This window comes from Sus scrofa, chromosome 13 (genome assembly GCF_000003025.6).
Source record: "Sus scrofa isolate TJ Tabasco breed Duroc chromosome 13, Sscrofa11.1, whole genome shotgun sequence".
Taxonomy (NCBI): Eukaryota; Metazoa; Chordata; class Mammalia; order Artiodactyla; family Suidae; genus Sus; species Sus scrofa.
In genome coordinates, this window is record NC_010455.5 from 192999205 (window position 1) to 193021732 (window position 22528).

Here is a 22528-nt window from a genome sequence, read left to right on the forward strand (position 1 = left end):
AGGCAGCACAAGAAGGAATTAGTGGGGCTAATCACCCTCCCTCGCCATAAGAAAACTACCGCTTCATAATTTTTACAGATTTTTATTATATTTTCAGTTAACTTTCTAATGCAAATACAAATAAACCTAGGCTTAAATAGTCTTTTTTTTTTCCCCCTTCACCCAAGTGATGTCATAAAATCAATGATCCAAAATAGCCAGTGGGTAAAAATGATCCAAAGCATTTCTAGAGGATGAGTTCGTGTGTAAAAAATTACATTGAGGAGTTCTCGTCATGGCTCAGTGGTTAACAAATCCAACCAGGAACCATGAGGTTGTGGGTTTGATCCCCGGCCTTGTTCAGTGGGTTAAGGATCTGGCATTGCAGTGAGCTGTGGTGTAGGTCGCAGACATGGCTCGGATCCCACGTTGCTGTGGCTGTGGTGCAGGCCAGTGGCCACAGCTCCGATTCGACCCCTAGCCTGGGAACCTCCATATGCTGTGGGAGCGGCCCAAGAAATGGCAAAAAGACAAAAAAAAAAAATTACATTGATTATAGTGTGCATTCTGGGGCTGTTTCTGTGTGCATTCTGGGGGGTGGTTCTGTTTGACTGTGTGAGTATGACGATGCAAAGTTGAAACAGAGTTGGAAAGTTCATTCACTCTCACTAACTACTGGAATCAGTGTTTAATCTTTTAGTGGAAACTTTCAGTTGCTTAATTCTGTAATTGAGAAGTCTTGTGTTCTACCTAATTTATGTTGTATTACAATATATGTAGAAACAGTAACCTGTGAACTGTGCTTTTCCATAACTTTTAAAATATATATATATCTTGGAGTTCCTATTGTGGTGCAATGGAAACTAATCTGACTAGTATCCATGAGGATGCGGGTTTGATCCCTGGCTTCACTCAGTGGGTTAAGGATCCAGCATTGTGGTGAGTTGTGGTGTAGGTCACAGATGCAGCTTGGATCTGGCATTGCTGTGGCTGTGGTGTAGGCTGGCAGCTGCAGCTCTGATTTGACCCCTAGCCTGGGCACTTCCATGTGCCATGGGTGTGGCCCTAAAAAGCAATATATGTATTAAATGAATTCATAAATATTTTTTTAATGCAATAGTGACCTATTTTCACTTTTTGCTAATGCCTGTATTTACTTGCTTTGGCATAAAGAATGAGCAAATGAACCTCTGCCTCCTGTGGAAAATGTATAAATGTTACCTGATATTGCTCTTAGGTGTAATGTTAATGAATGTAAAACCACAAACAGTATTTTAAATAGAAAAAAAAGAAATATCTGCATTTTCTCACTTTGGCATGTTTTAGTTTGTTTCAGAATTCCCTCTGTGCTCGTCCTTCACCAGGCTGGGGCATTGCTCTGGGTTAACTTACTACCCCCCTTCTCTGCAGGTTCCTACACTCTGCCAAAGGCGGTGTAAGGCATCAGTGACTCAGGAGACAAAAGAGAGGATGAGCACAGAGTTTCTAATGCACCCCCTCCTCCACCCGCAGTTGTGGAGCCTGAGAATGGGGAATTTGTTCTTTGGAGTCAACAGACGTAAAAGGCTTCCTTGCTTTCAATGTGGTCCCTCATCTTAGAGCTCATTATTTCTTTAAATAGATCTAAATATGACTTGGTCATTTCACCTTCTTATGCAACTTAAGTAGAAGCAAAAAAAGGTGCTTGGGGTGCTCCAGAGTGTTTGATCCCAAGCTTTCATGTGGTCTCATGCCTCTCCTCCCCTTGGTAGGAGATAAAAGGAAACCAGCTGTTTTCTTGTAAAAGATCAAGGTGATCAGGATAGCGATTCAGGACATAACCATGATCACTGCAGGGAGAGGAGAGGCTGTGTGATGTTCTCCTATTAGACACAGTATGTCAGATTTATGTAGTTGTCAGAAAGGGTATTGCATTGCACGCCTATTTGTGATTTCTTTGTTGTTCTTGCTGCAGTTGCCAGTTTGAAATTCCTGGCATCATCCTCCGTAAAACTGAATAAGGGCTGTTCTGAATGGGCCATTCCAATGGCAAGAGACTAGCTAAGGCCTCTGATTCTTACTATGTTTCTGCACTATTCTTCACAAGTATTAACTTTACTCTTTATGCTCCCCAAAATGCAGTGAGATAGAAAGTGTTATTCCCATCTTATAGACGAGAAAACTGAGACAAGAGTTTAAGTAACTTATCTAGGTTACATGGCTCATGAAAGTTAGTGGAGCTGAAATTTAAACCAGCATTAGCATGTCAGGAATAGAATGAGGTAAGAGAGGTGCCCAGAGCACAAAATTTAAGGAAGAACTCCCTTTCAATTCCATGTAGATCAGAGTTCAAATGTGAGAGTGAGTGCCTCCTTAAATCATCTACCTGAGGCACTTTTTTGCTGCTTGCCATACTCCAGTCTCAGCCCTGCAAATAACCTTGGTTTGGAGCCTGGCTAGTGTCAACCTTCATACCCCATGCCTCTCTAGACCTGACCCTTGTGGATCAGAGTCAGCCTTCAATAAGGAAGTAGACTGAAGTGCCTGAAAGATGGACTGTAGGTGCTGAAGAGACCAGCAGAGATAAAGCCCAAAGCAGGTAGCTTTCTTTAGATTTTGCCCTTGCTCTTGGCTGGATATTCTTCTCTTATTCTATGGCCCCTGCTATTTTTCTCTTTTATGGCTTTATCTCACCCCAACCTTCTCCACTCCAGAAAGGAATAAAGATACTCTTCACTTAAGAGGTAAATCTCTGCATCCCATTGAGAAAACATTAGACCAGCTCCACAGTGTATGGTGAATCCTCAGTCAGGTCTGTCTGCCTCCATGTACCTTGTTTCATCTCGTCAAGTCCAAACTCACTAAGAGGTGTATGTTGGGGTCAAAGGCAATTCAAGAAGATATATCTATAAGATCCTAGAACAGAGTCTGGTGAAGGGAAGTCGAAGAGCCTTGGAGAAATGGAAAGGGTGCCCAGGATTTCAGGGCAATAGTGAAAATTCTCTTCCTTACCCCCACGCCACTCAAACCCTGTACTCTTGAAAATCCTTTAGTGCAAATCCATCCCTTTCAAAAGGGACAAGACTTTTCTGGTTAGCTGACAAATGGCGAAATAATTAGCAAGTCATTAAAACAAAGAGGTCTTTCTATTTGGTCCTGTAGAACCCAAGACTTGGAAAACCACTGGAACTATGAGCTGACAATGTGGAACTATCTCTGGTACCCTTCAGGGATGGACCAACCTACCCTTGACTCAACAGGTCATAGAATGAGCACCTATGAGCTATTATGAACATGTGTGGAGGGCTAACAGCAGCTGGGGCCACAGTCGAAATGAAGGAAGTTGGTGTTATGATCTGGTGGCTCCTTAAAATTTTAAGCATCACACCAGAAAGTTCCTGATAGTTCTTCTAGACGAATGTTTACCAGTGAATTCGTAGCAGACTGGTTAATGGTGTCTTCTCCTCTCCTGCAGATATCAAGCCAACAGGCCTTAAAGGAAGGACCTCACCACATGGACAAGTCCAACAGTGCTAAGTCAGAATGAACTGTGAACAAGCAGCACTTGCCTCTTTGATCAGGTTCATAAATCTGGGTCCAAGGCGCCATGGCTTGTGTCGATGGCACTGTAGGGAGCTGACGGTTAGCTGGGAAGCCCGGTGGGAGGCAATGGCCACCATGTACACAGCATCATACATCAGAGCAGCTTCAGTCTGTGGAGGAAAACATACATCTCATCTTCAATTCCATCTTTGCTTACATTCCTTTACCTGCATAATGCCCTGTCTGCTTCCTTATCTCCTATTTGTCTAATCTCGACAGCCATTTATTCTCCAGCAGAACATCCTGTATTCCTCAATAGCCCTTTTTCTCTAAAATAATACCTTACACCCCAAAGTAAATTGTAGTAATAGCTATGCTTTGTATTTTCTTTTTAAAAAAATTTTATTAAAGTACAGTTGATTAAAAGTGTTGTGCCAATTTCTGCTATACAGCACAGTGACCCAGTCACACATATATATACATTCTTTTTCTCATATTATTTTCCATCATGTTCTGTCCCAAGAGATTGGATATAGTTTCCTGTGCTATACTGTAGGACCCAATGTTCATCCATTCTAAATGTAATAACTTACATCTACCAACCCCAAACTCCCAGTCTATCCCACTTCCTTCTTCCCCTTGGTAACCATAAGTCTGTTCTCTATGTCTGTGTGTCTGTTTCTGTTTTGTGTATAGGTTCATTTGTGCCATATTTTAGATTCCACATACAAGTATATCATATGGTATTTGTCTTAAGTTCTTTAAAAAAAAAGTTTTGCTGAAGGAGTTAATGCCATTTCATGCTTTTTCAGATCAGCCACAAAAGACTTGATTCAGGGAACAAATATTTTTGGAGCGTCTTATGTTAAGCCCAGTGTTAAGATAAACTATGTGGAAATTCCCATTGTGGCTCAGTGGAAACAAACCTGACTAGTATCCATAAGGATGTGGGTTCAATCCCTGGCCTCACTCATTGAGCGTAGGTCACAGACTTGTCTTGGTTTCCATGTTGCTGTGGCTCTGGTGTAGGCTGGAAGCTGCAGATCTGATTCGACCCCTAGCCAGGGAACTTCCATATGCTGCAGGTGTGATCCTAAAAAGAAAAGAAAAAAATCAACTATATTGAGTTAGAATTGACTAAAGCTCAATATTTCAACATCGGATTTTGTTTCTCAGTATTTTCCTATCTCTACTTACTACTATATTTACTTCTTTATATTATATTTGGTAGAAAGAAAGTGCTGTGAGTAAAACTAGCATATGATTTCTAGATAAAGATACTAGTTTTGGTCACTTTCGTTTACAGAGTCAAGAAGATTATAGTTATAGAATGGACATGTGTAACTTGCTCAGAAAATGTGTGTTTTTGTCAGCACTTGTTTCCTGACAGAGATGATAAGTCATCATTTCTTTTGGGGGCTGGGCATGCCATTCTTTGATTCCTCATGAAATTTCTCTCATTTGCAAAATTTACATGACACTCCCAGCATTTTATAAAATATACTGTCCTATGATTTTCTTTAAGGATAAAATCTTATGATACTTTCACATTTTACTTGAGGGTTTTCATAGTAACTTCAACTATAAGAGCTCATTTGAAATTCTAACAACCAGGCAAAATAAGCAAGACAGGTGGATAAAAGTATCTTTTATGTAGGAAATTGAACTCCAGACAGTATATTGATTTGTGTAGGGTCATACATATAGCCAATCATTGGTAAAGTTAAATCAAAAAGCCAGGTCATAGAATGAAGATTATCATATGGTTTTCTAAAGTCAGTTGATTTATACAACATTTACTATGCATTTATTGAATATGTATTTCTGATTAAAGTATGGCTGCTTTACAAAGTTGTGCCAATTTCTGCTGTACAGCAAAGGGACCCAGTCACACACACGCATATTGTTTTTCTCATATCAACTTCCCTCATATTCTATCCCAATAGATTCAATATAGTTCCCTGTGTATACAGTAGGACCTTGTCTTGATGGAGCTAGAAAGCAAAAATAAGGGGAACTAGATCTTGCATTCTATCAGTCTTTAAATTCAGGGACTATCTCTACCTTGAATTCTGTTCCTGTGAATCTCTATCATTATCTCTTCCATTTCATATAGTTTATTTATAATCTTTCCTTCACATCTGTTTCTTGATAATAATGTAGGCTTCTCGGCAGAAACTGTTCAACTTCATTTTTCTTACTGATTAGCACAGTTCTTGGCACATGCGTTTTGTTTAATAAATGTTTGCTGAAGAAGTTAATGCCATTTCAGGCTTAAATAAAATACACTTTTGTGAGAACTGTATAATCCTAAGGCTTTTTGATGTATTTCTTTTCTTTTCTTTTTTTTTTCTTTTTAGGGCTGTCCCTGTAGCATATGGAAGTTCCCATGCTAGGGGTCAAATAGGAGCTACACCACTGCCACATTAAGTGTATCCCACTGAGTGAGGCCAGGGATTGACCGCATCCTCATGGATACTAGTCAGGTTCATTACCTCTGAGCCACAGTGGGAACTCCATGATGGTTTCTAAGGTAAGCTGTTTCACTCATATTTACATGACTGACACACAGAAGTTAGATTGGTGGTAGTGGTGATGATGAAGTTAAAGCCTAAAAATATTCCAATGATAGTTCAAAACTGATGCAATCCATTTGATAGATGAGAAAACTGAGTTCAGGGAAATTAAGTGACTAATATAAGGCCATTCTCAATCTATTGGTAGAATGAGACTTTCAAAATGCAATTATAATAATAGCTGACATTTATCAAACACTTATTAAATGTCAGATGCTATTCTCAAAATTTTTGCAAACATTGTATCATCACCATAACTGCTACTCCTCTACAGGTGAAGAATTGACAAGATTAAAGGGTATCCCCAAAGTAGTGGTAGGAAAGCCAAGATTCAAACACAGAAGTTGGTGCTAGGGTTTATGCTCTCAGCCACAAAGCTGAGCTGCTTCTAAGCAAGTTGTCTGTCTGATGATTTGATGATTATAAGTAATGGGTCAACAATGGTCAATATTCATTGACAATTAATGACATGCCAGGCGTTACAAGCATTTTACACATTATCTCTTTTAATTACTGAAATTAAACCTTTGAAGTGAGTGTTGTCCCCGTTATACAGACAGAAGGATCGAGGCTTCAAGATATAGGACATAACTTTAATAACTTTCCTAAAGTTACGTATCCAGTAAGGCAAGGAGTGAAGATTCTATCTCAGGAAGTAAGCTTTGATTTCAGGGCTCATGCCCTAAACCACAATGCTGTGGAGACTTGGACTTTTTGCAGTGGCATGAAACTTAAAAACACTACAGGGGAGTTCCCATTGTGGCTCAGCAGGTTATGAACCCAACTAGTATCCATGAGCACACATGTTAGATCCCTGGCCTCACTCAGTGGGTTAAGGATACCTGCAGATGTGGGTGGGATCTGGCATTGCTGTGGCTGTGGCATAGGCTAGCTACTGTAGCTTTGATTTGACTCCTAGCCTGGGAACTTCATATGCTGCAGGTGCGGCCCTAAAAATGCAGAAACAAAAACAAAAGAAACACTATAGGGAAAACATTCATATCAAAATACCAAGATTTTCACATAAAACAATTCACCTTTTTTAAAAAATATATCTTACCTGATTTAAGAATTAATAAAGATGAAATAATTATAAAAAATTTTATATATGTATTTACTATATATTCACTAACTGGCTAATTGATTGATTTGATAAAGAAGTTAGATCATTGGAGAGGCAGTTCAATGATCTAACTTTTCCCTAAACTTAATTTAGACACTACGATTTTAACTTTATCTGTCAAGGCTGTCTCTGTGCTGGGCTGGGTAATAACGTGGTTCAAAACTATGAGCCTGATCAGTGCTTTTTCAAATTTGAAGATGAAAACCATTTATTCTAACACTATACTTCTTGTCCTAAAATGTTTTCTTAGATTGAGGAGACGTTTACTCTAAGTATTTTATAACACAAATAAACTACCACAGAATTTCCTCCCATTTTCAGTTTTGTGCTAGAGGCCTGCTTATCAAACAGTAAGTCTCAAGTCATTTTAGGTAAAGGCAAAAAAAAAAAAAAAAAAAAAAATTGGCCTGTGTTTCAAATGTTATTCTTTCAAATGTGTTTGTGTTCCCATTTTATTTCCATCTAAAGCTTGGATGAAACCACGTTTCTCCATGCCTCTAAGACCATCTTTTTACAACAACACGGATCACGAAACAGGCCTATTGAAAGTGGGCTTTTCTCCAATGCACAATATTTTGATTATAAAATGATGTGCCATAAAGGATTAACTCAGAGGGCTAAGGGTATTCAAACCCTGCACATTCAAAAAAATGGACTAGCCCTGACTGCTTCTGGGAGATTACCTCCTCAGAAATCCTGCCTGACCAGAGTGTCTTTGAATCCCTGGGGTCCAGAGTAATACAAATATTTCTGCCACCACGTGATTTATGGTGAACGCCCATTTTTGTCCACCTGGGGCTCTGGGCTATGCCGTTTCAGTTTGACCCCTGGAATCCCTGGAGACTAAGGTGCTATGAAGGTACTCTCTGCCTATGTGACGGATCCCTCATAAAATCCGTGGACACTGAGGCTCAGACGAGCGTCCCTGATTGGCCACACCTCATATATGCTGTCACACATCTTTGCTGAGAGAGTAAAGCACATCAGTGCAACTCTCCTGGGAGAGGACCACCAGGAGCTCAGGTATGGTTTCTCCTGGACTTGGTCCTTGGCTACTTTTTCCTTCACTGATTTTAATCTGTACCCTTTTGCTGTAATAAATTAACTGTGACTATAACACATTTTCCGATTTCTGTGAGTCCTTCTTGCAAATCGTCAGATCTGAATGTGGCCTTGGGAGCCTCAGCGCATATCAATGCGGTGATACATCACCTTAGGGACAAAGACTAACAACATGACATGGGCTTGCGAGTCCCCACATTTTGCTGCCTGCCTGGTGTGCACCTGATGTTGGAAAAAGCCAGAGGCGATCAGGATGCAGAAGGGCGGCGACCTGGTCTCCAGAAAGCAAAGGAGCAAAAAAGATAGATTTCCCATCTTCCCTCCAAATTTGGAAACATTCTCCCCAACCGGAGGCGGATGGGTGACAGTCAGTTCTCTAGAAGGGAAATACTTTCAAAGAACACCTCCTTCCCTCATTTCCTGAACTTCCTTTCCTACGTGGTGTTAACAGTTTCCTCTATTATAATACAAACATCTCACCCACAGCCTAGAGCTAAAAGAAATTTGCCTCAGGATGAATTAGCTGTTTCCCCTCTTTGCTGAGACACATCTTTTGAAGTGATGAGGATTCTGATAAGAGTGGGAGGATCGTGTTTTGCTCTACCTGAGCCCTACAAGGGAGCACTAGCTGGTGGGGGTGGAGGCTTGTGAGGGAGCCACAGTGGTGGGAGAGACGGGAAGCACGCAGGACCTAGGGAGGAGCAACCCCTAAGAGAACTGAGGTTTGTGGGAGGTAGCAAAGAGTTCACCATGTACTCACAATCTAGAACTTCAGTAAGCAGGATGGCAGCTCCAGCAGGTCCAGTGAGGCCTGGCACTGAAGCTGCATATTGCAAGTCTCAGTATTTGCCGGCTTTGGAGAGAGGGATGAGGTGGGAAAAGAGGACTATATATAGAGGTGGAAAAAAGACCTGGGTGATCCCACTGGCCATACAAGTCTACACAGGTCCCAGGGAAGAGGGATGCATCTCTTGCCAACAAATAGATTCTGGCCTTGAATAAGACAGAATAAGGATTCCACCTCTATATTTCAGAATGTCTTTTGTTCTTCTTTGATTGACTACAAATTGGCAAAACAGCAGGTAACCATCAAGCAAATTCAATTCTATGTCCTAAAGGCTTTGTCTATGTTACCTAATTTAATCTGCAAAGTAACACCATAAAGTATTATTACACAGGTTTACAAATGAGCAAGCAGGTTTAGTGAGGCTAAAATAACTTAGGTCATTTAGTTATTCAGGGACATAGCATCCCATCATGGCACAGTGGCATAGTTCCCATCATGGCACAGTGGAAATGAATCCGACTAGGAACCATGAGGTTGCCGGCACAATCCCTGGCCTCGCTCAGTGGGTTAAGGATCTGGTGTTACCATGAGCTGTGGTGTAGGTTGCAAATGTGGCTCAGAACCTGTGTTGCTGGGGCTGTGGTGTAGGCCAGCAGCTATACCTCCAATTCTACCCCTAGCCTGGGAACTTCCATATGCCATGGGTGCGGCCCTAAAAAGGAAAAACAAAAACAAAAAAAAAAACGTGTTATAAATAACAAGTTTGACTTTTTTTTTTTTTTTTTTTTTTGGTCATTTTGCCTTTTCTAGGGCCGGTCCCATGGCATATGGAGGTTCCCAGGCTAGGGTCAAGTCGCAGCTGTAGCTGCCAGCCTACACTACAGCCACAGCAATGCAGGATGAGAGCCACCTCTGCGACATACACCACAGCTCATGGCAATGCCAGATCCCAGCCCACTGAGAGAGGCCAGGATGAACCCACGTCCTCATGAATACTAGATGGGTTTGTTAATTGCTGAGCCATGGCGGGAACTCCAATAACATTCTTTGGAGATATTTTTAGTGTGTGAAGTCCTAAGAAACTCTTTCTTTATTTATTGCTTTTTAGGGTCACACTCACAGCATATGGAGGTTCCCAGGTTAGGGGTCCAATTGGAGCTACAGCTGCCAGCCTAAGCCACAGCCACAGCAACATCAGATACGAGCCTCATCTGTGAGAGGCTGTGACCTACACCACAGCTCACAGCAAGGCCATCCTTAACCCACTGAGCGAGGCCAGCCCTCATGGCTCCCCGTCAGATTTGTTTCTGCGGCATCACGATGGGAACTCCAAGTCCTGAGAAATTCTTAATAGCTAAAACATGAAAAAGGAAAATAGATAAGTAGGTGGGACATAAAAATACATAGGGTTTTTTAAAAATGATTTTTATTTTTTCCATTGTAGTTGGTTTACAGCGTTCTGTCAGTTTTCTATTGTACAGCAAAGTGACCCAGTCACACTCATATGGGTATCTGGGTATGTATGTGGTACACATTAAAATATGACTTTAAAGGGCTATAGGGAAATTCACTTTGGAGGTTGGTGGGATAGTTGCTCATGATTTCAGAGAAAGCAAGTCTGTTATAATAAGTTTATTACTGGGAGTTCCCATCGTGGAGCAGTGGAAATGAATCCAACTAGGAACCATGAGGTTGCAGGTTTGATCCCCAGACTTGCCCAGCCGGTCAAGGATCTGGCTTGCCCTGAGCTGTGGCGTAGGTCACAGATGTGGCTCGGATCCTGCGTTGCTGTGGCTCTGGCGTAGGCTGGTGGCTACAGCTCTGATTCGACCCTTAGCCTGGGAACCTCCATATGCCGTGGGTATGGCCCTAGAAAGATTAAAAAAAAAAAAAAGACAAAAAAAAGGGTATTACTTAATAATTAATAATGATTAGTCTATAGCTAATTTTTTAAATAATGTTATTATTTTGGAGTAATCTCATCTTTACTAATCATGGCTATTTCTTATTTCCAGGAGCTCTCTTTGGACTTATGCAGAATTATTTCAAGCTACAAGAATATTTTTCATTTAACATCTTGAGTCAGTTGAAGCTCAAATTATATTTATTTAGTACATTAATTCCTTTGTTAAATACATCTTTTTGAAGGCCTGCTCTGTGTCAGCCCTTTCCTAGTGCTGGGGATAGAGCAGAGTACAAAACACCAAAATCTCCAGCTATGTGGAATTTATATTCTTATGGTGGAAGGCGCTGAGCAGACAAATCTAAATATGACGTGTTATGTCATAAAGGCTACAAAGAAAAGTAAAGCAGGTTATGGGAGAGGGAATAACAGGCAGGAGATTACTAGAGTAGGTAGTGGGTTCATAGAATGCTTGTCCAGTGAAGTGGCATTTGAGCAAACCTGACTAGGGGAAGGCTCTAGGCATTGCAAGCAGCAGATGCTAGAGATGCAAGAACAAATGAAATGCTGGATCTAGGATATATAGACCCAGTGGAGTTGAAAACAAATGGCTTCTCTCTAAGTTACAGAAAAAAAAGAGTTTGAGGAAGAGGCAACTGGATTGCAAAGGTGTGTTGGCACTGGGCCTGGGCTTGGGGACTTGCTCCCTTGGCTTGGTGATTAGTCCACTCCATGTCTTCTACCTGCCCTTTAGATTTTCTATGACTCTTGTCTACAGCCCCAAATTAGCCACTTCTACTGGAAGACAAAAGGAAACAGTGAATGGAAAAATGGACCCTTCAGATAAATAAAGGTCAACATTATGTTTCACAAGATCAATTTCAAAACTATCTTTATGACAATGGAATCCAACTTCCAGTGGGCACTGAGTGCTCCCCCTTGTTTTGGCTAATATTGTCATGACCTAACATAGCTCCTCTACCCACTTTTTTAGAGCAACTTGGTGAACTACCCTCTTCCATTCTGATAAAGCCCCATTTTTCCTTTTTATAATTTATAATAATAACAACAATAAAGGCACCCCTCTGGTTAGAGGAAGATAAGAATAAACCCTAGACAGAATGGGTTCTCTTTCAACCACTGGAGCTTGGCTGTGCCTGGCTTCCTCTCCACAAGACTGCCATTTGCAGCACCTCAAGCCAGGCCTGACTGGGTGTGTGAGGGGCATGGCTCTGTCTTCCTTGTTCAATGGTTTGCCTATTTCAGTCAATATGTGCAAAATGTTCTGTCAACTCAGTAGAATTGAAGAGAACAGACTTTTTTTTTTTTTTTTTGGTAAATTGAGCCATACTTGTGATGAATATTTAATGTTTGGCGTAAATCCACAATCTTTGTTAATATAACTCCAAACTATAACTCTGGTAGTGGTACATACCAAACGTAGGTAGGTAAATATGACTTGGCGATCTCATCCTGTGGTAGACATCTTGTTTGGGAGGTGGGCGTGGGGTGGGGGCAAACAATTTTGAACCAAATTTGGACACTAGAATTACAAATCCAAGAGGAAAAGGGAGAAAAACCCAACATGTTACATATTAACCTCTGTCTCTGTCTCTGTCTCTATCTCTTCCTCCTCCCTTCCTCTTGTTCTTAGCTTTCCTTCTTCCTTTTCAGAAGTCTAGTATTCCCCTGGATATCCTCTACTTATTTTTATGCAAAGCAACGTTTCAAATCATCCCAAGGCTCCTTTGTACCAAAATCCTTTCTGTCATTATCTCTCAGATCACTTTGTATATTTTAAGAGTTATTTCAGATTTAAAAAAGTCAGGGACCTTGAACATGGGATCATCCAGAACCACTTCTTTCCTTCTTTTATTTCTTTTTAGCATTTGTTCATTAGAAAAAAAAAAAAACATTAAAAAAAGAGAAACCTCAAGTTTTTTTCTCTGTGAGATGATACCTTTCAGTTATCAGTAAATTGCATCTTAAAAGCAAGAGTGTTTCTCCCGATGATGGGAACAGAGAGTGAAATACTATGCCAATTTAAAATGCTATTACCTGCCCGCTTCCCAATATCTTTTCCCTCGGATGACACTGTTCCGACATAGAAATCTTTTTTTTTTATTTCCTGCAATTTTCTTCCATCACACAGGGAGCTTCATTAGAGAAATACAGCAAGGGTAGGTGCATTTGACAACAAGAGACAAACGATGTTAGTGAGAAGCTCTCTGATGAGGCCGTTTGCAATTTATCTATTTAGCAGAGTACTTCTCTCTCCTCAGGAGGCAGGCTTGGCATCTGCTCTGAGAGCAACATATGGCCGGTGTGAAACACGGTCAGTGTCTGCAAAGGTGTGCCTCCACCAACCCAGGACGGGAAGAATGTGAATGCACCAACTGTATGGAAATCCAGACTTTTTTCCACCTGTGCTTGGGCTTACTGAGATGTGGCCGAAGCGAGGAAGGTAAACTGATTCTGCAGAACTTTTCTTGGCACTTTGCTCTTTTTCCCTCCCTCCTTCTCAAAGTCACATTCCGGGGTTACCCTCTTGCACTTTCCCTTGCTTTGGTTTCTGCTTTGCCTCCATTTGGCTGACACTGGTGGCTCCCCTCCTTGACTTTTTTAGCTGAGGCCATTACGGCCAGGAAGCTGAAAATAGTAGGTTTTGATAGTAACCAGGCACAGGCGTTCAAAATACATAAAACGCTTCCTCTTTCTCTCCTCCTGTCATACAAGCCGAGGCACAGGTTATAACGCTTTTTTCCTCGCTCTATACAAGACACATGAGATTCATAACCTAATCTCTAAGGAAGTCAAACATTATCTTGAATGATTTTATTTTAAAACTACTCACTGTCATCATGCCATCCAAAAGGCCGGTCTCGGGCCTGGGCGGGGCCTGCAACCTCTCCATGGACCACTTGTCAATGATGGATGACACGTGAGGGTTGTCAATATTGAGCAGCCGAAACCCGGTCATATTTACACCGCTGTACCTGTAGAGTTCCAGATCTAAAGCAAATAAGTCCTGCGCAGTATTAAAAATGATAAAATAGAAAGAGTTAACATTTTCAGTGTGCTCTAGGCAAAAGAGAACTAAAGACGGCAAGAGCAACAGATAGATTAAAACAAGAATGGCAGCCGTCATCACACTGTTTCTATAAAAGAACATTTCCCGTTGTTTTTCATTTGCATGCTGCCTGACCAACTCTAAGGCAGTAATCACCTTTCATTTTCATCCATTTTTTGGCAACACAGTTACAGTTTGTATAAACCCAAGTACAGGAATTTAGCTGCCAATAATTAGTATGCCCTTGGTCGTAGGATAAGACATTCTGAGAAGCTAGAAAACTCACTTCCTAGGATAGAGTGAATTAGAAGGGATCTTTGTGTCCATTTGGTTCGCTGCATTTATTTTCTAGAGGAGGAAACTGAGGATCGAAGCTGTGATGTGATTAGCCTAAGAAGAAGCCACTTGTCAGTGGTGGTATCCCCTTCATGCTGCCCCAGGCTGCCTTGAGTCTTGCAAAGGAGGTGAAATTGGAAGCTTGCAAGTGCATTTGACAGGAAGATCAACTCTCAGGGAAAAAAAAAAAATTCCCCTGGCTCCCTGAAAATATATCTCATATAATGAAGTCATTAAGACTGCTCACTGTATACAAGCTCATAATAAGAACCAAAGATTCTCTTCAGAGAATAAACTGGAGCCTTTGGCTGTGTGGGCATGAGCGTCTTAAGAGTAGAACTTTCAGACAATGTTGCAGAAAAAAAAAAAAAAAAAAAAACTTTAACCCACCCCAGTATTTTCCACCTTAGAGGAGGCTAAGTCAACTAGAAGTTTGTGCTGGCTCACATTTAAAAGAGACTTAACTGATAACTTCAATTTTTTTCTTATAAAGAAAGGTTAGACTTTAAAATATGTCATTAAAAATATCTCATGCTTAAGAATAAACCAAACTTTCCAAATAGCATTTAAGGAGTTCCCACTGTGGCTCAGCAGGTTAAAAACCCTATATAATATCCATGAGGATGAGGTTCTATCCCGGGCCTTCCTAGTGGGTTAAGGATCCACCATTACCATGAGCTGTGGTGTGGGTTGCAGATGGGGCTTGGATCTGGTGTTGCTGTGGCTGCGGTATAGGCTGGCAGCTGCAGCTCTGATTCGACCCCTAGCCCAGGAACTTCCATATGCTGCAGGTGTGGCTGTAAAAAGAAAGAAAAAAAAAGCATTTAATGGGAAAAAAATAACTTCCATAAAAATTTCCTAACAATTTAACTGGTTTATACAGTGTAATATGAAATACTACTTCATCAGTGATTACTACAGAGAAGTAGCTTCAGAAACACTCCATGATTTGTATGTGTAGAAGATGCATACAGATTCATTCTTTTGAATAATTCTTCTCTTCATCGCTACTATTCCCAAGATAATTTTGCACTAGTCTGTAGAACTATACGAATGCCTCTCTAAACCCCTGGCTCATATAAGACAAAGTGTACTGCCTTTTAAAGTGTTATATTTATTTCCCTTGCACTAAGTAATTTTATTTTTTTTCTGTTAAATTTTATTAATACTCATGAGCAAGAATGGTAAGAATATAAAAGCAAAGCATGCCAGGATGCAGATAAAACCAAAGGAAATTGCTTACAGAAGCAAATTTAAAGAATAAGACCCAAGGAAGAATGACTCCGTTAGCACATTCAATGAATAGAAGAAAAGTTACTCAAGCTACAGAGGATCAGGCAGAAACATTCAGAATGCATGTTGAGTATCTTATTAATTCAATAATACAGAACTACAATGTGCTGAAATGAATACATTAAACTTGTACAAGATTAGGTTGGCCTGCACACTGAGGTTTCTATGCAGTACAGAATATGGAAAGTTTCAGGTTCAATTTTCAATATCCCCTTGTTAGTGGAAGGTGAGGAATGCAAGAGTGTAAGGTCAACTGGTTTGTCCTTCCATTGAAAACTAGCCTTTTTAGATTTCATTGTTCATATTCTGTTCAAATTTCACCAAAACCAGCTCTTATGGGTGTGTACACCTGGGGATGATAGGTTCTGAGGCAGATGGCCCTGTTGCCTTGAGGAAGAACTACATGTCACAGTGATGGGGGAAGGGTGTGTTTATGAGCAGAGAAGGAAGAGAGAGAGAAAGAAAGAAGAGAAAGGAAGAAAGGAAGAAAGAAAGAAAGAAAGGAAGAAAGAAAGAAAGAAAGAAAGAAGAAGGAAAAGGAAGAAAGGAAGAAAGGAAGAAAGAAAGAAAGAAAGAAAGAAAGAAAGAAAGAAAGAAAGAAAGAAAGAAAGAAAGAAAGAAAAAGAAAGAAAGAAAAAGAAAGAAAGAAAAGGAAAGAAAAGGAGGGAGAGAGAAAGAAAGCAAGAGAGAAAGAACCCTGTTGTTCAGCATTCCTGGATTTAGAGCATGCTTAGCAAAGTACAACAAATGTCCATGATAATATCCTGCCTTTGACACTTCGAAAAAACTGAAGATAATTTTTGTCACATGAAATTCATTTCCAGCAGATATGCTCACCAGGGTTGTGAAAAAGTAATGATAATACTCAGTCATCATGCCCATGAACAGGATCTGCAAAAGAGAAATGAGAAAAGAATCAGAAACAAAATTATAATAACAAATAGATAATTAGTAGGTTGATTGTGATGGATAGCTTGGAGACAGAATAGGAAGGGGCTATTGGAAATCCAGATTCAGTAGATCAGAAACCTGAGACAGAAACCTGATGTGGAGCTAAGATCCAGGCCAATGACTTCCAACCAACGCTCTTTTGTTATACTGTTTGACCTTCATGGAAGTCATTGGTCTGATGCTCAAATTTAAAAATAATTTATGCTCAACAAATTTTATATCTGCAGTTTTCCATAATGGCACAGTTTTACCTTCCCTAATGCTGGGTTTCTGAGTAAGCTCATGCTTAGGTATATATTCTATTGATCTCCTTAGCTTTGGTATTTATCATCCCATCACATCATGCTCATAGTAAGATCATTAAATGTTGAATTGGTGATACCAATATGTAGATGTATTTAAATGAGGATGTATAAATACATATATCTTTGAAATCCTTTTCTCTACACCTTTCCATCTTATCCCACAGAATGAGGAGGGGAAAAAAACAGAACTGTTTATAGATAGAAAGATGAGGGCTATTTTATACATATCACACAGCCTCTTAATTTTGATTCTGTTACCTAATTGGGATCTTGATATTTCCAAATATTCTGTGCGTATTGTTATTATTTGTAGGGAGGGTCGAAAAGGAGATAGACAAAAAGGACGTGGGTTCTAGCTAGAGGTAGTTTCTTACACTGTGATCTTACTTTTATATTCCTAAAAATGAAGCCCACTGAGAAGAAATAGTTGCAAATGCTTTGGAGATAAGATATTGTCATGAATCATGTAAATTGGGGCTGGTCACCAGAAGACCATTGGGGTGCTACTTTTCTGGTGTTTGTATAGAAATGCACAAGACTTAGAAGTCAAACTTTCAAGACAGTTTCCCTCACAACCCTGAAAAATTCTGGATGCAAGCGAGAACACCTCTGGAAGTTTTCAAATCAGATATTCTCATACTCTTCCAGAAACATCTTGAATTAGAATTTCTGAGAGTGGAGCCTGGGTTTCTGTATTTCACAGCCATGGCTGAGAATCATTGCTCTGTGGAAAACGTGTCCACTTGTACTAAAGAACAAGGACTTTCATAACTGCAGTTGAAAAGATGGATAGAAAAGGTCTTGGGAAAAGCAACACATGATATCAGAGGTCTTATAAGGTGTCTAAGATATGTAAAATAGAAGGAGTTTACATGAAAGGGGGTAAAGAATGGAGAGATATTCAGAGACGGCAGGCATGTAACATACAGGAGCACAGATCTGACATGTCTGCCCTCTCTGCTAACATGAAAGCTGGAAGAATATTTACAGAAATTGTAATGTCATGAAAGTAAGACAAATGACAGGAAACTCTATGAATCATAAACCCTCAGTGTGTAAGTTACTCCAATGGTGATAACAAGACCAGGTGCACAAAAGGATTTTTAAAAGATAGAATTGCTTTAGGGCCATCAATAACATTTAAAGTCATGCATGGTGAGGTCTTGTTAGCTGCTGTCTTATATCATTGGAGCATAAAGAGCTAACCTGCTGGGGTCAGTCAGGTATTCAATTTTTCACTTTGGTCATTAGTATAATTGCAGCCAAGATTGCCTCTGGAAAGGGGATTGGGCAAGTTTTATGTCAAGATATGCATCTGGACACGGAAGTTTAAAATATTGTTTCTGAAACAGAAAAATGCAAAAGCACCTGAGTTTTCAGCTTTTCACATAGGCTAATTTTTCTTTTTAAACTATTTATCTTCATAAAAAGTTATTTGATCACCAATTGACAGCATAGGCTTTTTTTTTTTATTTTAAATTAAAAAATTTTTTTTTTTTGCCTTTTTAGGGCCACACTTGCAGCACATGGAGGTTCCCTAGCTAGGGGTCGAATTGGAACTACAGCTGCCAGCCTATGCCACAGCCACAGCAACACCAGATCCGAGCCGCCACATCTGTGAGCCACCACAGCTCACAGCAGTGCCAGATACTTAACCCACTGAGTGAGGCCATGAACTGAACCTGAAACCTCATGGTTCCCAGTCAGATTTGTTTCCTCTGTGCCACAACAGGAACTCCAAAGCTTTTTTTGTTAAAGCAACCATTCGACTAATTATTTTTATTATTCTTTTCTGTAATTCCTGGAAGCAAATATTCATGTGATGTGTCTCTAATGTTAGAAAAGAGTTATGCAGATTCAGCGGATAAACAGGCAATGAACCTGCTTTTGTTGCAGAAAGAAGCATTGGGTCCTCCAGATATACTTTTTATTTGATATACTAGAAAAATCCCCATTCTTGACTTCCCTACCTAGTGCATAGATTAGTACCTCCTAGTTCTTCCCTTGAATTTCCTAAAAATGGAAATTAAGAAACAAGTAATTTTTTATTGAGCTGTCAACTTTGTGGACTCTCTAGGACACAGAAGAATGAGAAAAGTTTAGGCAGAAATAAAGCCAGTAGCACCAACGGTGGTGCTTGTTAAACAACTGTCCTTATAATGGTTTGCAGACCTGTTGGGACTGGCTGCTTGGTTGTCTAATAGCAGTATATTTAATACTTTATAGCCTTCACACAGTGATTTTCTCTCTGCATGTTGGTATTTCAACTAAAAGTCATTAAGGGATTAGGAAAATGTCACATTAAGATAAATGTCAGGATTTTTTTTTAAAGTGTAATCATGATATGGGGATTTTTAAATGATTCTTGGCAAAACTGACTTTTTTCTAACCATCACTATCTTCTTTAAATTTTGTTACTGTACTTGGCTGGATTGACTAGGAGGCGCTGACCCAGGCAGTGTAAACCTTACCAAAACCTGTCGTATTGCTAGGAGCCAGTGGCAGTATTGACAGGAACTAGTTTTGGCTTTATTTAAATCATGTTTAATGGTGCAAAACACAGCACATAACACACGTTAATAAGTAATAAATGTGGCTATCAATGCTAGTTGTATTGACAGCACATTCCCCTTAATTCCTTCCACCAATACTTTAATAATGGCTGTTTCCTAATAGAATTATTCTCATTAAATAACCCCTTAAAACCACATTACTTATGTAGGTTGATAGATGATAAAAATCTAGTCCTTTCAATAACATTTCATATCTATAGTAGGGATGTACTGAATACCTACTAGTCTTCTTGATTTTGGAAGACCCAGAGTCTGGACTTTGTCAGCAACATTTCCATCTTGCCAATGTGAAGGGCACATGATGGAATTGCATTTCTCAGACCCTTGGGTGTTTGGGTGGGGCCATATGCTGGTTTTGGTGAAGGAAGTGGGAAAGATACTGACATATGTCCTCATCAAGAGATCTCGCTCACCTTGGCAGGTGATTAGCGTGATTATCAGGGCCAGACAAGCCGTCTTTTTTTTTAATACAATTTTCTGTTTCATGTGTACTGCAAAGTATGTAATGACTTTATTTTGATAACTAGGGACTTTAGGGTTAAAATTGCAGTGTGGATCCTCCATTAGTAACTAGTCAGGAACATGAGGTATGTGTTCCTGTGCTAATGGTTGTACACTAGTTTTATGTTTTTTTACCTAATTTTTCTCTTGGTACCAACTCCTCTCCTTTCTTAAAAAAATATTTATGAGTTTGTTTCAAAAATGTTTTTCTAGGCAGCTTCAATTCTTTTCATAAATAATCATGGTTCGGAGAAGTGGAATACTATTTTTTCTCACAAAGAGAGGTGAACTATTGAGATCAGATGTAGCTGGATTGGGTTAGAGTAACCAACAACAAAATACCATTCATAGGTAATCATACTCTATGTCCCTGCAGAATCAGCTCTAAGGACTTAAAATTTCTTGTAGATGGCCATAGTTAATTTTTTGTGTCAATTGACTGGGCCAAGGGGTTGCTCAGATTAAACATTATTTCTCCGTGTGTCTGTGAGGATGTTTCCAGATGAGATTAGCTTTTGAGAAAGCAGATGCCCTTCTACAATATGCTAGCATCATCCAGTTCACTGAGGGCTTGATTAGAACAAAAAGGCAGAGGAAGAAGGAATTCACTGCTTTTGTTTTCTGCCTGATTGTCTGAACTGGAACATTGGCTTCCTACTGTCATCGCACTGAGGCTTTTCACCATTGACTCTTCTGGTTTTCAGACCTACAGTTTCAGACTGTAATTACACCCCAGCTTTCCTGGGTCTCCGGCTTGCAGATAGCAGATGGTGGACCTTCTGAGTCTCCATAATTACATGAACTAATTCCTCATAATAAATCTCTTCATATATATTTCCTATTGTTTCTATTTCTCTGAAGAACCCTGATTAATACAGAGAACAATACCAAAACACTAGAAGTCCTGCATACTTCAGCAGTATGCAAATGACAATACTTATGACAATAACAATGTCCTAAGTATATTATTCAACTTATTGATTTATTCTATACTTATTGATCTATTCTATCTAGATCACCCCATCCTTAAATCAGTGAGGGGAAGGATGGCTGATACCTTCAAGAAGGCGTTCTCTGTGTTTATGCTGTTATAGAAATGCTATAAGAATATTATTTCAGTGGCTAGAAAATAATTACTGTTTTCTGTCTTTTGCAGTTAAAATGAATCGTTGGAAGGCAGAATAAACTCATTGGAACTTGATTCTTGGAAGGACAATTCTAATGACCCCACTTTATCAAGATACTCTGAAATATAGTTGTTGCTCATTAACCGTGATGGCCCCATGCTGACCCAGTTGCTCGCTTGAGTTTTCACAATTGAACTCTCATGGCCTTGTTCACAATAGCCTTGACTCTTCTTGATCTAGCCCTTTGTTCTTGGCAAAGCCTATCTCTCGGATTTAGATGAATAAAAGTATCACAAACAGTCTGAGCAGAACAAAGGACAGCTTTAGTTGGTCCTGAGCACCCTCATTCAAGTCTAAGTGAAGGTAGTTTTTGGGGTCTAATTCCTGTGGTTGGTGACAGAGTTGGTCTATAAGAAACCTGGAAAGTCTCTGGGTAAAAGTCTTCCAATAATGCCTTCTGGTATCTTAGGACACCTATGACATATTTCAACCTGATCATTTTCCAGAAGCCAATCCAGTGCTATGGAGACGGCAACAGAAACATTCTCCACAAACTCTCAGCATCTAACGCTAAGGGTAATTCATATGTCACAAATAATTGGCATAACACTGCTATCGTAGCAGCAGAAACTTAAAATGGAACCCAGAGTGCTCCTAAGCAATTTCAAGGGATTCCTGTAATATTTATAAGGGTTTTTATTACTGCATCTTTCCATTGAAAAAATAGATGCCTTAGAAGTTTATATTGACTAACCTGAAGTATATTGCTCCTTTTATACCCTTCTCAATATCAGGATAAATTCTAAACCATCAGAAATGGTTTCTAGTCAATAATTTCAAGTGAACAGCTTCCAAAGGTGTGATATACAATGTGGCTGAAATAATGATTTTTACCTCAAGATAGAAATAACTTATTTCAGCATAAAGATAATCTTCAGGAAACCAGTGGCATAATATCAGGTCTCAGAGAAAGAATTTGAAGAAGGTTTGAGCTCTAACATGTAGCTTTTTCTCACCTGCCAACTTGCACTTTAGGCCGAAATTACACTATCTTCCACACAGAATGAGCCTTTAGCAACACAGTTTTTAATGCTGATCATCAGTAGAACAAGGGATGTAGGTATAAGCAGGCATTTATGTATTTATTTATTTTGTCTGTGCCTTTGGCATTCTCAGGCCAGGGATTAAACCTGCACCATAGCAGTGACAACACCAGATTCTTAACCCACTGAGCTACCAGGGAACTCCTAAGTAGGCCTTTAGATAAGTTTTTATTGATGCAACACTGAATGGGTATAACGTATAGCTACAAAAGTAATCATGGAATGTATAGAAAATAGAATTTGATCATCCCAGAAAACTCTGACATACAGAAAACTATTCATAGCTTTGTGGACTACGGTTAAAAATGTCCACATCG

The 22528-nt window shown here is 39.7% G+C and overlaps 1 protein-coding gene across 9 annotated transcripts in view; it reads right to left on the reverse strand.

Moving 5' to 3' along the window:
• The window catches only part of GRIK1 (glutamate ionotropic receptor kainate type subunit 1), a 419248-nt gene that overhangs the window by 121498 nt on the left and 275222 nt on the right, over positions 1-22528 (reverse strand). For all 9 annotated transcript variants that reach the window (XM_005657138.3, XM_021070896.1, XM_021070893.1 and 6 more), the window contains 3 exons: positions 16489-16542; positions 13807-13980; positions 3528-3671 (listed from right to left, as the gene is read on the reverse strand). In XM_005657138.3, coding sequence (XP_005657195.1) covers positions 3528-3671; positions 13807-13980; positions 16489-16542 — 372 coding nt within the window. The remainder of the gene's footprint in view (positions 1-3527; positions 3672-13806; positions 13981-16488; positions 16543-22528) is intronic.